General features: G+C 36.5%; 1 protein-coding gene across 1 annotated transcript; it reads right to left on the bottom strand.

The window, feature by feature from the left end:
• Window positions 1-5519: 5519 nt before the first annotated feature.
• On the bottom strand, window positions 5520-14563 carry LOC126590120 (fatty acyl-CoA reductase 3-like). The gene is made up of 10 exons (XM_050255641.1): window positions 14345-14563; window positions 14128-14231; window positions 13486-13688; window positions 12031-12131; window positions 10681-10873; window positions 7394-7555; window positions 7202-7283; window positions 6518-6784; window positions 6055-6182; window positions 5520-5941 (listed from the first exon to the last, which is right to left on the bottom strand). Exons 1-10 carry the CDS (start codon window positions 14421-14423, stop codon window positions 5788-5790), a joined length of 1473 nt encoding a protein of 490 aa, XP_050111598.1. The 5' UTR covers window positions 14424-14563; the 3' UTR covers window positions 5520-5787.
• Between the last annotated feature and the right edge of the window lie 2632 nt (window positions 14564-17195).

Genomic DNA, 17195 nt, shown 5'->3' on the forward strand with positions numbered 1-17195 from the left:
AGACCTTCTTCAGTTGTAGGAGTTTTTTTCCCCTCAGTGGTGACAGCTTTGCCTTTTGAGGGTTCTTCCATTTCTACTTCGACCATATGATATGCAGTGATAGTGCACTGTTGGAAGAAGTCCTCCGGGAAGTATTCGTGCAAGGAGACAGGAATACGTGGCTCTTGCTCCATAGGTTCCCCAGCATATGTTGACTTAGCAGCTCTTATACTTCTTTTAGGCTTCCTATTGTTGCGGCGACGATGCTTTCTCGCTTGCTCCCCCTTTGGCTTTATAGCTTGTGGTCTTGGCTTCCTCGTCTTCTTATAGGTCACCAATGTCCACCCTTCTTCATCATCGATAGGTGCATCCTGGTCGTTTGCCCCCAATGATGGTTGTGCAGAAGGTGCCGTGTAGCTTGTGCATTGATAGGAATGGTCGGGTATTTCTTGAAGAGGCACGGGATCAAAGGACCCGAACACGATCGTAGTGGTATGCGTTGCGGTTGTGTCTTCTAAGTCGGGCTCAATCCGCCCTTGTTGTGCCAACTTCATGATGAGTTCTTTTAGGATGAAACATTTGCCCACATAATGACCCACGATACGATGGTACTTGCAGTACTTGGGATCGTTGGTACGATTCATCTCTTCAGGGCGTTTGCATTCAGGCAACTCAATCACCTTCTTCTCCAGTAAGTCGTCCAGCATTGCATCCATGTCGGAGTCCGGAAAAGGGTATACCTTCTGCTCCAGTTCCCTCAAAGTGTTTTTGTACCTATCTTGGGTGTGGGAAGGCTCACTTCTTTTTATCTCCTTTGCTTTGTTATTGAAGGAGATTTTGACGGGTACGGACGAGGTCTTGATAGGGATGGTTTTGGTGGTAAAAGCTTCCTTGGCGGGCTTTTTCCCATGATTGTCTGCTCTTGAAGTAAACACCTTATCCCTTTTGAAATCGGTGATTGGCTCCTTCTTTCCATGGTGGGCGATGCTCAGTTCCATGTCGTGGGCACGAGTGGCTAATTCTTCAAAAGTCCGTGGCTTGATACCTTGAAGGATGTATTGTAAACCCCATTGCATGCCCTGGATGCACATCTCGATTGAAGAAATCTCGGAGAGCCTGTCCTTACAGTTGAGGCTTAGATTACACCATCGGTTGATGTAGTCCATGACTGGTTCTTCCCTCCATTGTTTCGTACTCGTCAGCTCCAGCATGCTCACAGTGCGGCGGGTACTGTAGAAGGGGTTGAGGAATTCCCTTTCCAACTGTTCCCAGCTGTTAATGGACTCGGGCTCCAGGTCTGTATACCACTCAAAGGCGTTTCCTTTTAACGAGCGCACAAACTGCTTGGCGAGGTAATCTCCCTCCGTCCCTGCATTGTTGCAGGTTTCGACGAAATGTGCGACATGTTGCTTTGGGTTTCCCTTTCCGTCAAATTGCATAAACTTCGGCGGTTGATAGCCCTTCGGCATCCTTAAGACGTCGATCTTCCTGGAGTAAGGCTTCGAGTACAACGTGGAGGCATGAGAGCTTCCTTCATATTGTGCCTTGATGGTGTTGGTGATCATCTCTTGCAGCTGCTGGATAGAAAGAGATCCCATGAGTGCCGCTGCTTGGTCTGGCTCCGGCTTCACATCGATTTTCTTCACCGGGGGCTCGTCTTCTTCATCGTCTTCCTTCTTCAGATGATCAATCTTCGGGTTGGGTTTCTCGCCATCCTGCGCCTCCAGTCGGTTGACGAGTGCTGCAATTTGTAAGTTTTTTTCTTCCACAGTTCGGGTTAACCTTGCAATTACTTCATTCATCTGAGCCAGCTGCTCATCGATTGAAGTTGCTCCGGTAGCCATAACTTGCATGGATGTGCTGTCGCTTGAGTCAGCATCGGAAAACAAAGACTCGGACTTCTTCGGGCTTTCCTCCCTTGGTGCTCTTAGCGAGGCCAGGGTGATCACAGGTTCGTACCTTGGGTACTCTTGTTCCTTTGGCAGGGTTGATGTAGGGGTGGAAGAGGAGGCAACAAGAGCTCTTGCCTTGCTTCGAGTTACGATGCCTGAAATGGCGCCGCCTGCGGCAAGGATGCTCTTGTTCTTCGTGTTGGTTGTGGGAACAGCTTGAGCCTTCCTTGATGCCATTGATTTTGGAAGTGTGCTCGAATTTCTTGAACGGAGAAAGAGATGAGAGGTAGAGATGGTCCCACTGGGCGTACCGATTTGTGAACACGGAAAATTCCTGAAACGAAAGAGACAAGAACAACGTGCACAAAATAATATTTGTGTTTGATGATTTTGGGTTACAATCTCTCTCTAATTTGATCCTCTGATTCGATCTCCGTAAGGTGTTGATTTGTGGATGTTTCGTTGATCCAAGGGCCGTCGAGGCTTGATCTTTGATGAACTGTTGGAAGTTTCTTCAAGGAGCCGTTGGGGCTTGATCTTGAGGATGAGTGTTTCTTCAAGGGCCGTTAAGGTTTGATCTTGAATAACAGTGATGAACGGATCTTCAAGGGCTTTTGGGCTTGATCTTGAAGAATGGTTGGATGTGTGGATTTATTGATGTTTGTTGATCCAAGGGCCGTCGGGGCTTGATCTTGGATGAACGGATGATGAACGATGGTGCTTTCTTCAAGGGCCGTCGGGGCTTGATCTTGAATTGGTGGATAATTGATCCAAGGGCCGTCGGGGTTTGATCTTGGAAGAACGATGAACGAAGAACGAAGAACGAAGAGAGCTTTCTTGATTCTTCGGGAACCTTGAGAGCTTTAGAGTTTCAAAGCTTCAAAGATTTGGGGGATTCTCTTCCAATTTGGGAGTAGAGAAATGTATTTGTGAATTCCTTCCTTGATTCTTTGATGGAGGAGCCTATTTATAGGCTTTGGGAACGAATCACCACCATCCATTTGTTTTGGTGGATGTTGCAGGTGAATTTTGATGGATGTTGTAGGTGAAACTTGGTGGATGTTTGTAGGTGAAACTTGGTGGATGTTGTAGGTGAACTTAGTGTATGATGTAGGTGAACTTAGTGTATGATGTAGGTGAAGTGAATGAAGGTTGTAATTTTAATACAATGGTCAACATTTATTTCACCAAAATTTCAATGTTTACAAATGTAATCTTAATGCAATGGCTAACATTTATGCCACCGAAATTTCAATGTCTACAGTTTGATCAAGAGCATGTGATTTTTCCCTGGACTCGCCGTACTGACTTTCAAGGTATGTCTATCGAAACATCTCTGAGTCCCCTATACCTTCGTGTTTCTCTAGGACTTGTTGCCCCTTCCCCAAATTGGTAGCCAGCCTGGGACATGGGAGGGGACCGAGTCTTTCAGAAACCCTTGGGTCATTGATCTTCGAGCTTATGTGGAGGGGATTCTCTCCACGTTGCTTTAGGAAGTCTCGGCAGCCACGATAAACGGCTTTCGATCCTTCCAACCTTTCTGCATGGAAGTGTCTTCCTCCACTTCTCCTGCTTCGGGTCGAAGCAGCTGGGTTGAGAGAAGTCTCATGTTGATCAATGTTTTGATGATTAGCTTACTCCTCATCAGAGATACCCATGTCGAAAGAAGGTGACCCTCCTTGTTGGGAGGCATTCAGATGATGGTTGATGTCCACAGGGGTAACGAGTTCACATGTTTGAGTACGCCTAGTTTCATGAAGCATCTCAAAGAGCTTCTCATACTGCTCCTAGAGGACCTCATTCTTCATTGCTATTTGTTATTTTGAGATTCTAGCTCATCGAATTTAGCTTGAAGAGCAACCTTTTTTCCTTCCTTCTTTCGTTGCTTCACACTAGGTGCAAGAGGGGAATCATTCTGTGTGCTGTGGCTTCCTTCGCTCCCCATGTTGGAGAGGGATGCCTGGTCAAAAGAAAGTGTACGAATGGTGGAAACCAACTTAACAAAGCTGAAGAGAGTGAGAATAAGTGTCGTTCCCACAAACGGCGCCAAATGTTGATGCACAAAATCAGCGAGGACTTTGGTACAACAAAAAGTGTTAAGTTTGTGACCTTCGCTAGATTGCTCCGGTCATTAGTATGGATAAGTAAGTAAATGGATAGGGACAGGGAAGCAAACACAAGATGTACGTGGTTCACCCAGATTGGCTACGTCCACGAAGTAAAAGAGTTCTCATTAATTGTGAAGGGTTTACACAAGTACATAAGTTCAAACTCTCCTTTAGTGAGACTAGTGAATGATTTAGTACAAATGACATTAGTAAATATTGTGAGAGAATGATCTCTATTTATAGAAAAGAGTTTCTAGTTTCATTCTAACATTGACACGTGTTGTTTTGTGATTGGCTTCTGATGTTAACACGTATCGCGCTATGATTGGCTTCTGATGTCGACACGTGTCACGCTGTGATTGGCCTCTTGGTTGGAGGGAAACTCTTCTGGGTCCTTGACGGTATAACGTTGACCGATGCTCAGTAGTTTCGGGATTGGTCAAGTATGGTACCAACATATTGCATTCCAATATTATTTTTAAATGAATTTTTTCTGTTGTATCCCCTTATTTGGAGTTAGAAGATGTATGCATGCATATATTTCATCAGGGTCCAGGGACCAATAATGTAGTGCAATGCAAACCACTGGTTGTGCCATTTACCAATCAAACCAGCCAATAATTTTGGCTGAACCGATTTTTGGCAACCGCAAGAAGACGGTTGGCTAGCGGTAACTGATTTTCAGTAATGATGTATATGTGGCTGGCAGGTGGCACAAGGAATTTGGCATGGTTTGCCAACTGAACCCAACCTTAGGAGTAGCGGCCAAAATCTACTCTTAAGATTGTTGGAATTAATATTGGCTATGTGGATACTACTTTTTCTACAACAAATCACATTAGATAAATACAACAAATCACAATTAATTACATAAAAATGAACAAAATAAGATAAAATACTTATCTTTGGTAGGTAGAGAACATTCTTCCATCGATCATTGATTAGAACAATATTTTAGGTTGAGGTGTGTAAGTTCACTATCCTTAAGAGTAGATTTCGCCCCTCTAAGACAATGTCTTAGTGTAGCAGTATATTGCGCCTTACTTTCCATGATACAACAACCTTTGATCCTCATAAGCGTACAAAAGCAATACTTAGATCGGTTGAATAGCTCAATTTTTCCATTGGTATAAAACAATTGAATGACATAACAGCACTTCAAGGAATAAGGAAAGGTCATATGAAAATTGTTAAGGCAACTCTGTGCAATGAAATACCCGCACCCTTGGTATATATATCTTTCCTTTGTAACATGTTTTCATAATAATAAATATCACAGTTATATAGCTATTAATATATATTAGAAATTAGGTCACTTTACTGTTCCAAATCAAGTGTAAAAGCATATAAAGGCAGCAACACTAAGATTGACATTGTAACCAACCAAAACTGAAAATAAAATAAATCAAAACACAATTTAGTGGTTTGCAAATAACCAATTCAATAATCGTAATTATTGTGTAATAATTTTAATTTGTAAAACATATTTCCTACAGTTAGGACTCGTTATAACGAAAATACAACTTCAATTAAAAACCCATTAAAGAAGTTGACACTTTCATATATCTTATTACATTGGCGACAACAACTTTTCACACCAATGTTTATGAAAACAAAATAACAATAATCTTGTATCATAATTCGTATACTTGATTGAAGTATACTATAATATGCATATTCGGAGCCACAGCATACAGCCTCGAGTAAATACACTTGCTAGAGTCTTCCCAATTCCACCAATTCCAAAATACATTACATAAATACATAACGAAAGGAAAGAGAACAGGCTTATATCCCAATTTGGGTAATCATTTGAAGACGTATTTCACAACCCCAGGAAGATGGACATTCATTATGTAGTCGTCCCAATTTATGCACTTTGGATCAAAGTAAAATATGTCTGCCTCTGTGGTGTTTTCTCTCACTGCCATTTGCAGCTTCTCTGTGTTCATATCATCGAAGCTGTATGCAATAATTAGTTCATAGTTAGTTAGTTCTCACAATATGGAACAAAATTATCTTTCAAGACCAAGGACATGAACAACAAATAAGTAAAGGAAATCATATATACATACACTCCTTTGAAGAACAAGTATGGTTTGTAAAGCTCCACCAGCCTCATCACAAATTTGATTTTTCTACTGAGATCCACGTATGTGCCCTTGAAGTACTGACAAAATGCTGTATTAACCACCTCCAATCCCTGATGAGATGGAAAAATTAGACACACAGCGGAGTACTATATCAAGACAGAACACTCTGAACTCAAGGGGGCAACTTTTACATAAATTTAGAGTGCGAAAATGATATAGGAAGACGCGATGGGGGACTTCTGGATGATGGAACCAAACATGCTCGCACATCCAGACTTTAAACCATAAGCTGTCAACCTTAATCACATTACAAGTGTCATAATTTTTTTTGACTCGTAATACCATGTCAGCACGTGACCGCACAGTTTTCTTAGTTACGTTTGTGCACAACCTATGATTGAAAAAAATTATTAATGCATGCAAAACAATATGTCGAACCAATTACCTTCAGGAACAGTAAGTAACGGACAGTCATGTATCTGTGAAAGCTAGCCATGCTGCCCATAACTTTAACCTTGCCAACCTTGACTGGCGTCCCATCTTTATTAATCCATGGTTTCTTGGTGAAGAAACGGAATCCATAATCGTGAAGATTACTATATCTTAAAGGATTTCTCATAGACGATCCTACTTGATAAATTACTTCACCAGGTTGATTTGCATGGGCTGCCATTGCAGCAAGTATTGCATTCACAACCATGTCAGCTGGTATCTGCACGATGTTTATATAAATAATATCATCAATTGTTTTGTAAATGCGTAAGAGTATAATGAAAGATGAGCACTAATTAAGTAGAATTTCTTTATTGGCTAATGAACTAGTGTATGCCTGACCGACCTAATATTTCTAAGTAACAGGTATACATGCACCCTTATTTTTTTAATGAACATTCTTCGGCTGTTTATTTATAGAGTGTGTTCTTTGAAGATCACAGCTTGAAATACACATGAATGCATATTTGTAAAAAATATGCACGCGTGTTAAATTATAAATTTTTATGTGTAAAAATGAATTCCACGTATAAAGAGCTATGTAATTTTGTATTATGATTTTAACTTTCTCTAACGCTTGGAGATATATAAGAGGGTATAAATAGTAGCAAACTGAAGAAGTGTTTTGTTAACTCACCACATCAACAATTGCATCAATATCGCAGAGAAAGAATGTTAATTTTCCTTTACCATAACCAACTGCAATGCTATCAATGGTTCTGCATGTGACACAAGTGAACAGATAAAAACGTAAATGTTTATATGAGACCAAGAACTAGCTATATATATATTTAACGGTAATAAGGAAGGTTTGTTTGTATGAACACACCTGATTCCTTCAACCCAACCAGGAAAAGGTTCTTTGTAAGTGCTGGAGATGATGGTAGGGCGAATAATGACCACAGGTAGATTTTCTTTTAGGTCTCCTATTAGCATCTCTCCCATTGCCTTGGTAAACACGTAGGTGTTTGGCCATCCATATACAATTGCTCTAAGGAAATAATTTACCAAAAATGTGAGATTTATAATTTGCATAGTTTGGATTTCATATTGTAGAAGTACAATTTATTTATTTATCCCTACATAGTTAGTAATAATTAAGTAGATTTGATATAAATAAACATACAATGAAAACTACGTAAACTATAGTTCAGTAAATTTGTCATAAGGATAATCATTTTTACACACCATTTCATCGTTCTGTACACCACTATTTATTTATGTCTATTTTTTAAGGGAATAGTTATTTAGCATTCTAAAAATTTCATTTGGCACTCCAAACTTTTTATAATTAGAAAAAAAAATACACTTGTAAGAAGTGTAGAATGAAATTTTTGAAGTGTTAATAACAATTCCCTTTTTTAAACTTGTTTAATCAAAATTGACAAGGATAAACATGACATAAGGTGTATGGAGTGAGTAATGTGTTTGGTTAATGTCTCAAACAATACACACCGCAAGTTTGTATGACAAATCAGAGGTCCAGCCTTAAATTATCATCTTACCAAAAAAAAAAATTACTTATCAATTTCATGAAGATGGGGCCAGGTCGGTTTGGTAGGGAGTATTAAATATGCTCTGAGGTAGCGTTGGCCTCACCATATATGTTTCACCATTCTTCAGTCGTTATTATAATAAAGCATAGTATCAATAATTCTTAGGGGAAACAGCAAACACAAGCCACGAATGTAGTAATTTGTTGTTTTATGGGAGGACAATAATTTATATAATAAGGGTACACTGTTACATAATATTTCGTATTAATAAAGTAAAAATATATAAGTAAAAAATTACACATGTTTACCTTGCGTGTATTCATACATATAATATGATCAATATCTTGTTATTCTATTTTCTTTTAATTTTGACCTACTGTTTACTCAGTGGTTTTCTATATTGACCAACACAATTTTAGGGGTAGGAATGCATAAAAACCGATGAACCGCTGAACCGAAGAACTGGACCAACCCGAAGAGGTAAAAATTCAAGTTGACTAACAAAAATCAAAGAGCTGGACCGAAATTAAACCAAACTATAGAATAACTTACATGTGAGCAGCTCCTGGGAGGTGTTCTATAACAAGACACAGACTCGAGTACATACATTTGTGGTCGAAAAGATAACCAAGTTAATATTTTCCAAAGAACAACATGATACTGTATAGGTCAAATAAAAAGCAATCAATCAGGTACTAAACAAGGATGGTCTACCTGCACCATAAGTCAAAGCTACCAAGAACACTTAACGTTTAAGGCTGACAGGCTTTATACATCTAGTTGTCCTAGTGCTGAACGTACAGCTTGGGTTAAGCTTTAGATCAAGTTTGAGAGCGTCTCTAAAATAGATGTCAAAAGATAAATGTTAAATATTAATTTAATGATTGATGTGGTAATATTAGATTTTCTCATTTCCAACCGATATTTTTTTTATTATAAATAATATATGTAGAATCTATTTCAAAAAAAATCAATTAAAATAAAATTTTCAAGATGTATGCATTAATAAGATTCCCATAATAAAATAATTAAAAATTATTTGACATTACCTTAGCGCATTTTTAAAGGAAATGTCAAAATGTCTACGTAAACTATAACAGTAAAAAAGGATAAAAATAATATTTTCCAATCGAAATGTCAATTCCTATGTGGAGATGACATGGATTGGCAACAAATAATGGTTGTCAAATTTGACTGTAGCTTCAAATATTTTTTAATTAATTATTAAATTTTTTTATTATTTTTATCTCCTCTCTCACTTGATTCTCAGCTGCCGCTCGCCTTCTTCTTCCCTTTTCTCAGAACCAAACCCAGAAATCAACCTCACGATCTCAATCTAAAACCCAAATGTAAGCCTCCATTTAGCACCGTAGCTCAAACAAGAGTTCTCAATCCTCGTTGCAATCCCGAAAAAGAAAATCCATGGAGTCCATCACCACACCTGCAAACGGAGTCCACTCGTCTTTCTCCTTCCCTTCTCCTCCCGTTCCACAGTTCCTTGGAATCAGCCGATTCTAAAATACTGAAACCCAAATCGTTCCTCCAATCCCCAATTAAAAGGTACCCAACAAAGGCAACTAAGGAAGAGAACCACATCAGATGGCCGAGATGGGGTTTACCAGTCGGCTATGGAAGTATGAAAAGATGGATTCGCAAGAGCAGTCCCTTCGATTCGAATTCAAAAAAGAGAGAAAAAAGATCAGGAGAAGTCCAGAAAGAAGGGGTTGGGTTAATATGAATTTCTTTTTATCAGTTATTTGTATGTAATTTAAAATAATTAATAAAAATTCTGATAAAAAATAGTGTAATAAAATAATAGTTTAATTTGACATATCGGGTGGAGAACAAAGTTTTAAAAGATGTCAAAGTGCCATGTAAGCTGTCAAATTCAAATTTTATTTTTAAAATTTAACATCTTCTTTGAAGATGGTCTTATGTAACTCATATGTCAATTCACATATGATTGACATATCAGTTGAAGTTTGTTCCTATTTTCAAATTTGAGTATATATCATTTCATTTAGAATTTGTCATTTAGAATTTGTCATCTCCTTTAGAGAGATGATCTAAAACAAACAATAAATTGATCAAAGGACTTCCGTGACAGCACATACATCACCATCGTAGCATTTGTGCCATAAAAATTATTTTCGTTCCACAAGAGTTGAAGCCAAGAAACTGTTGAAATTTGATGATGTGAGGAAAAGTTTGTCCCACATCGATGAGGGATATACCTTGCTGTGAGTTTATATGATCTTGAGTTATTCCCCATATTACCAATTGATTTTATGGTGGAATCTCAATTTCATCATGGTATCAAAGCAGGCTGTTCCTCGTGTGAAAATCTAGGGGTCACACGTGCTCATGCGTCATTCAGTTATTGTTCATGTGTAGGCTTGAAAATCGATCACACGTACCGAGCATGTTGAGATTTAATGATGTGAGAAAAAGTTTGTCCCTTATCGGTAATGGACATGCCTTGCTATGGGCTTATATGATTTTAGGTTACTCTTCATATTACCAATTAATTTTATAATCAAACTTCAATTTCATCGTAAACAAGCGAAAGAAGAAAGAGCTAGGGAAATTTTTTTGTTTTTTTGTTTTTTTTTTGACAAACCTTTGGAGTCCAAAATCTTTGAGGGCCAGAGTGATTGCTTGTTCTGATGCCTCCTCCGCGCGGAGCTCTTTCAGTTTTTCTTGGAGCAGCCTGATTTCATTGTCGATGTCTAGCCCTGTGGTCCCATTGAGTGTCTGGCCCATGCGGTATGGGTTTTCTAATAAAAGCCCATCCTTTTCGCCGCAAACATAAGCTGAAATGATGAAATCTTTAGCGGTGAGCGACGGTGGGATAATAAATTAGGATTATGATACGTTTAACAGTTTCTTTCAAAAAGTAAAAACTTTGCACAACATGAAAAGTTCAGGTAATAGATTGTGAATTTGTTACCACGAATGACCTTATAAACTTTTTTTCAACTTTTTCGCAATTTTACTGTGTTTTTAAGTAAATTTGTTAGATGTTTATTAATTGGTTCCGTATTAGTTTGAGAAACTTCCAGACGTTGTTTACGATGTTTATCTAGAATGATTGTATGCTTTTTTAAATTAAATAAAATTGATATATTTTATCTTTAAAACACACACATACCCCATCCATTAGGCCATCTCCAACCGATGGTTGATCAAATGGCTCGTTTTAGTTCTTTGGCCCTTCAAGAAATTAATATTTTAATGAACAGTATAATGTCATATTTGCCTCCGTCTCCAACCGAAGGCCAAATGGTCATAGGGCCAAACATAATTTTTATGTTCGTTAAAGTTATTTAATGTTGTTTCAAATTGTTTAATGTTGTTTTATGTTACTTAATTTAATTTAATGTTGTATAATGGTTTAGGAAGTTATAGAAAAAAAAATAGAATTTCAAAAAAATATGAAACAAATTTTGTAAAATAGAAGTTATAGGAAAAAAATGGAATTTAAAAAAAATATATGAAACAAATTTTGTAAAATAGAAGTTATAGGAAAAAAATAGAATGGAGTGAGATTGTATGGAATGGTGAAAATTATGTGAGAAATGGTGTAGGAATGATTTAGGTATTTATAGGGAAAAAAAGGTTTAAATTCATTAAAAAAATAAAATTGAATACAACGGCTAGTTGACTAGCCGTTGGATTCAAATTTTTGTTTAAGCATTCCTGTCGGTTATAATCGACATGATTGCTCTGATTTTCTGGCCAGTCCGGGCTGGCTAGCTAGATGCATGCGGCCAGCCCTTTGGCCCTTTCAGATTCTATGGGGCCCACGAGCCCTCTGGTCTAGCCCTCGGTTAAAGATGATTTTCAGGCTATTTTCAATCCTCTGGACCTTTGTGTTGGAGATGGCCTTATATATTGCTTTCAAAATGGGTAATATTAATATTAGTTCAGAACAAAAAGATCTAGAAACAATCAATGATCAGATACTAACCTGTGGACACGTGGACCAGCACCTGTAATTGAATACATTGCTTAGCAAAGTTCAATACATGCATTGCTCCAAAAGTATTGAGAGCAAGTGCAATATCATATCTGCACACAACAACATATATTTCAGTCTAGTCTACTATTTTCTTATATTATATTTGTTATGTTCTTGCAGACTTACTAGATAATCAAACTGTAAAACTCAATTATGCGTCAAAATAATTGACTTTGTTATAAGGGATACTTTGGATGCGATCATTAATCATTAACATTCTTTGACTAAAACCTTAATGATATTCAAAGTTTGAGCAAAGTCCATTGACTTTGTACACCTCATTATATTACAATTAATATTTATATTTTTATAATTTTGACATTAATTGTTTGATATTTTATGAGATTTATAATCCTATAAATTTAAAATACTTCATTATAATACTATCAGAAACGGTTACAATAAAAAAATTCAAACATTTTGATTGAATAAATGGATAAAAACTATGTAAAAATAAGAATAATAAATGGCAAAAGAATGTATCCATAGTGTTAAAAAAATTGGTACATTTCACATATAAGAAAGCGGTACATTAATAAAGAAGAATGGGTACATTATAAATAAATTAGGGTACAGATAAAAGATTAAAAAATTGTGAGTACAAATGAATTTTAAAAAAATATAGGCGCTAAAAGAAATTAATACATGGGTACGAAATAAAACTAAAAAGAAAATACTACAAATTTTAAAAAATGTTGCAAATGAAAAGTGGGTACAAACTAAAAATATAAATATATGATACAAAGTTTAGGCATAAAACATAAATATACCATATGTAATTTTTCTATCATTGATTAAATATACAAAATCACGTAACGGTATACACATGGGTGCAAACACAAATAAAACTTTAAAAAATATAGGCACAAAAAGAAACTAATATATAGGTACAAATTAAAAATGAAAAAAAAATTGGTACAAATTAAAAATAGGTACAAACTAAAAATAAAAATAAATGATAAAAAATTTAACCATAAATATAAATATACTAATTGTAACATTTTTAACACTAAAGGAATATATTTAAAAATAAAATATTTTATTATTCAAATAATTAATGATGTTATTAATATCCAAGAACCTTGATCAAAAATTGAAAATGAATAAGATTTTAATCAATGGAGTAGCAAAAAGAATGATGTGAACCTAATTTCTCCTTGGTATAAATTTACAGTATTCTTATATTATATTTGTTATATTCTTGCAGACTTACTAAATAATCAAACTGTAAATCTCAATTATGCATCAAAATAATTGAAACTCAACAATAAATATTAAAAAAAGATTTTTGCACACTATTTTTCTTCTTCTAAGTACTTCTATTTATTTTTGTTGCATGATATTTTTCCAATTTATTAAATCTAAAAATTCAGGTGTGTGAAAATCACTTCTTAAACATTTTACCTTTCATCAAAGTTGGTAGTTGCAGCTAAGTTCACAATGACATCTATATGACTCAACATCTCTTCCCTCAAGCTAGAATCATTCAAGCCTAAATCCTCACGAGAAATGTCTCCAGGCACCACAGTCAGCTTTTCTGAGATGATTGAGTTCATACCTGCTTCCCATTTTTCCTTCAACACTCTAAAAAGATCCTTCCCAATTATCTACAAAGAGAAGTGACCAAAAAAGTTAAAAATTGAAATAATTTCGATTTCCATAGCATTTCAAATTCAGAAACAAAATATTTGTCCCCACTTTTCATATATTTATTTTAGTGCACCAAACTTCTGTTTAATATAGACAGACTGAGGTGGTCCAATACACAATTACCAATAATTTTTTTGCCATTCTTGCCTATTTGGTATGCGCAAAAATGAAGATATGCAGAAGCAAAAGGGAAATACATTTTCAATCATCTCCTGCACTAAACTAAAAATTATACATAGATAGATGTAAATATGTATACCCTTTTTCTTAATTTAAGCAATATTACTATTTTAATAAACACTAAAAGAGGGCAAGGGTTTGAACTTTAAACTCAGAACGCAGTGAATTGAAGAATAAATCCTAACCACCTATGTAGTCCACCACTTCCATATATACCTCATTATTCAAACGCTGAGTAGCTGATTTTGTATCAGGAGCTCTAAGAAGAAGGTAAAGCTTCTTAACATTTGGTTGCACCCTCAGTATCTTCTCTACAAAAACTGCATATACATTATTCAAGCATATTAGGTGCGTGTAACTAAAACAAAGACACAGAGAGAGAGAGAGAGAGAGAGAGAGAGAGAGAGAGAGAGAAGGTAGAATCGGATAGTACTCTTTGCTAGAAAGCCAGTGGCACCAGTGACTAAAATGTTCTTGTTCTCGATGAAACGAAGGATACTTTCCAACTCCATTGGAGGAAAAAAGTTGGATGTAAATACCAAGAGAGTTAGGGTGGGAGAGGAAGAAAGAGTACTAAAGAGAGATCAAGTGAAAGAGTGATTTATATGCTTCAAATGCGATGATAAGTGAGGGAGTGGCGTAGGGATATGTTGCAGTAAAGCCATTTTATGATATAATGAAAATATGGGGCAATTATGAGGTAGAGTGCACGCTAGTAGTTGGGCAGTTGTCCGCTTGCATTCGGAGTAAGGGTTAATTACTTCAATCATTTTACCCCTTTTATTATTCAATATTCGTATTTTTTTTTCACGAAATAATTTTGTTTTTAAACCCTCAACGCTAATCTACAGACACTTAGTATTACGGTCTCGTGATATTCTTCTTCACTTGTAAATGAGAGGTCTTATTCTCGTCAAAAGCGAATTTAGACTACATTATTGCTAGCCCATCGTGAGGCTTAGTCCATTCCCGCACCCCTTACTGTAGATAATATCATTTGTTCAAAACAAAAACAAAAGAAGGGTTAATCTCAGTTTGCTACCTTAAAGTTTCGTGGTTTTCAACATTTGATACATAAAGTTTTTTTTCATCCTAGAGTCATACCTCAAGTCCTAATTTTGGGAGAGTTTCATACATCTGTTAAGTTTTCCGTTAGAACTTCTGTTAACTGATGACGTGGCAACCACGTGGACAATAACTGAGCACCACGTGTCAATATGGTCCCACTTCAATATTAAAAAAATGAAAAAAAAAAAAAAAAAAAAGCCTCACCCGTCTTCCACCTCCCCCAACCCGCTGTAACCCGCACCCAACCCCCTCTGCAACCCCTATGCATTTGCCCAATTCGTCCTTCTGGGAAGCTTTATCCCCAATTTGTCAAAAACCCATCACCAAAAACCGATTGTTTGCGTAGTTCCGAGCATCGAAATGCCTGGTGTTCTCGAGAAAGCTCGAGTCTTGAGAAATTTTCACTGAAGAAGAAGTAGTAGAACCCAAGTGAACCTACGAGGAAAGATTTGCCTTTCTGGAAGAAACCTTTTTGGCGATGTTTCTCCACATAATTCCCAGTAAATACTGCAAACTAATCAATCAAAGTCTTGAGAAATCTTCACCTATCAAACGCACAAAATCTTCAACCATCTACATGGCTGTTGGCCGTCCATGTTGGAGGAACTTTAGACAAGCCGGGATTTCTTCATAAATTCGGATCAAGGCCCTACCACAATTTCTTCCCCATTCCCTTCTCTCTCTAAAATCCCTCTCTGCAACCTGCAATCTGCCATCTCCTCTAACACACTCAAATTATAATTTGTAAAACCCTAATCTCTACCCATTTCTCTCTCTCCGCTGCTCTATGAAAAAAAAAATCCTAATTTCCATTGGCGAAGGGACGAGAAGAATTAGGGTTGTGGAGGAATCGAAGATCGAAGCTGAGGAGACGTAGATGCATGTCGCAGGAGTGAAGGAAGGAAGGTGGGGTTCCTGCACTTCATATTGCAGGTTGCCCAGAAAGAGAGGAGAGTGAGAGGGTGGTGAAGGAAGGTGGGGGGACTGCACGACGGGGGTTTTGGTCTTTTGCTTCTTGTTGCGGGGGTCACATAGGGGGTTGGGTGCAGGTTGCAGGGGGTCGGGGAAGGTAGAAGATGAGTGAGTTTTTTTTTTTTTTTGTATTTTTTTAATATTGAAGTGCTTCATATTGACACGTGACGTTCAGTTATTGTCTATGTAGACGCCAAATCATCAGTTAACAGAAGTTGTAATGGAAAACTTAACGGATGTATGAAAGTATCCTAAAATTAAGACTTGAGGTATGACTTTAGGATGAAAAAAAAACTTCATTTACCAAATATTGAAAACCACTCAATTTCAAGGTAGTAAACTGAGATTAACCAAAAAAAATATCTTGTAACCTACAATGAGGAGAACAGTTAATTATTAGTTTTTTTTTTTAAACCAACGAATTATTAGTTGAGTAATACCTCTACTGTCAATATTACAAAATGTCTTAAATTCAAATATTTAATTTTCTTATTTTGCAATTAATATATACGTACACTTGCAGATTAGTTGGTTAATTCTGGATATCAATTGAGAAAGAAGGTAACCCACTCTACTAACCCAATGAACAAGTCTAAGAATGCATGGAAAAAAAATTGGATCACATCTTGGGATTAGCAACACTTCTCCACTGTTTGGTATTCTGGTTGGGCTTGACCAATACCCTGCAAATATTAAAGTTGCGGTGGAGATATTTCAGTGGGTTGAGAATACAGTCCAATACATAACATAATACAATTAGTTGAAAAATTAAAAATATTCAATTGTATTACTTCATTTAGTGTGCCTAAATGTGTTCTCAGCACACTGAAAATTTCTCGTTGCGTTGCTAGATTTTACTCGACACATGATACACGGCTAATATTATTTTTATGAGTTTCTTTGTTATCCCTAATTAAGAGTCACGATGCCATGGCTCTGAAGCTTTGAACCGGTTAAGGCCCCATGCTGCCAACCCAGCTGTCCCATAGAGATGTCTGATATTATTTGGGAATTTCAATGTATAATTTTTTTCTTCTAATATATGTCTAAAGTGTTTTTAGATAAAATATTTTTGGATTCTAAACGCATTTGAAATGTTTATTAAAAATTAACTTATATTTTTACTAAAAATTAGTTCAAAAAAAATTTGTCTAAAAACGGTTTAGTCATTTAAAAGCAATCCTTCCATGCATTTTACATATGATACATAGGGTTGTTGCCTTTCTTGGTGTCAGGGTTTACCC

The sequence above is a fragment of the Malus sylvestris genome, chromosome 11 (genome assembly GCF_916048215.2).
Source record: "Malus sylvestris chromosome 11, drMalSylv7.2, whole genome shotgun sequence".
NCBI classification, from domain to species: Eukaryota; Viridiplantae; Streptophyta; class Magnoliopsida; order Rosales; family Rosaceae; genus Malus; species Malus sylvestris.

What these genes read in the sequence shown, in the direction of transcription:
- LOC126590120 (XM_050255641.1), bottom strand. Translation starts at nt 14,423, where the DNA reads ATGGAGTTGGAAAGTATCCTTCGTTTCATCGAGAACAAGAACATTTTA. An exon ending in CACTGGCTTTCTAGCAAAGA is followed by an intron (nt 14,232 to 14,344) that starts GTACTATCCGAT and finishes ATGTATATGCAG; the next exon opens with TTTTTGTAGAGAAGATACTG. An exon ending in GTTACTTACTGTTCCTGAAG is followed by an intron (nt 6,183 to 6,517) that starts GTAATTGGTTCG and finishes CCATCTCATCAG; the next exon opens with GGATTGGAGGTGGTTAATAC.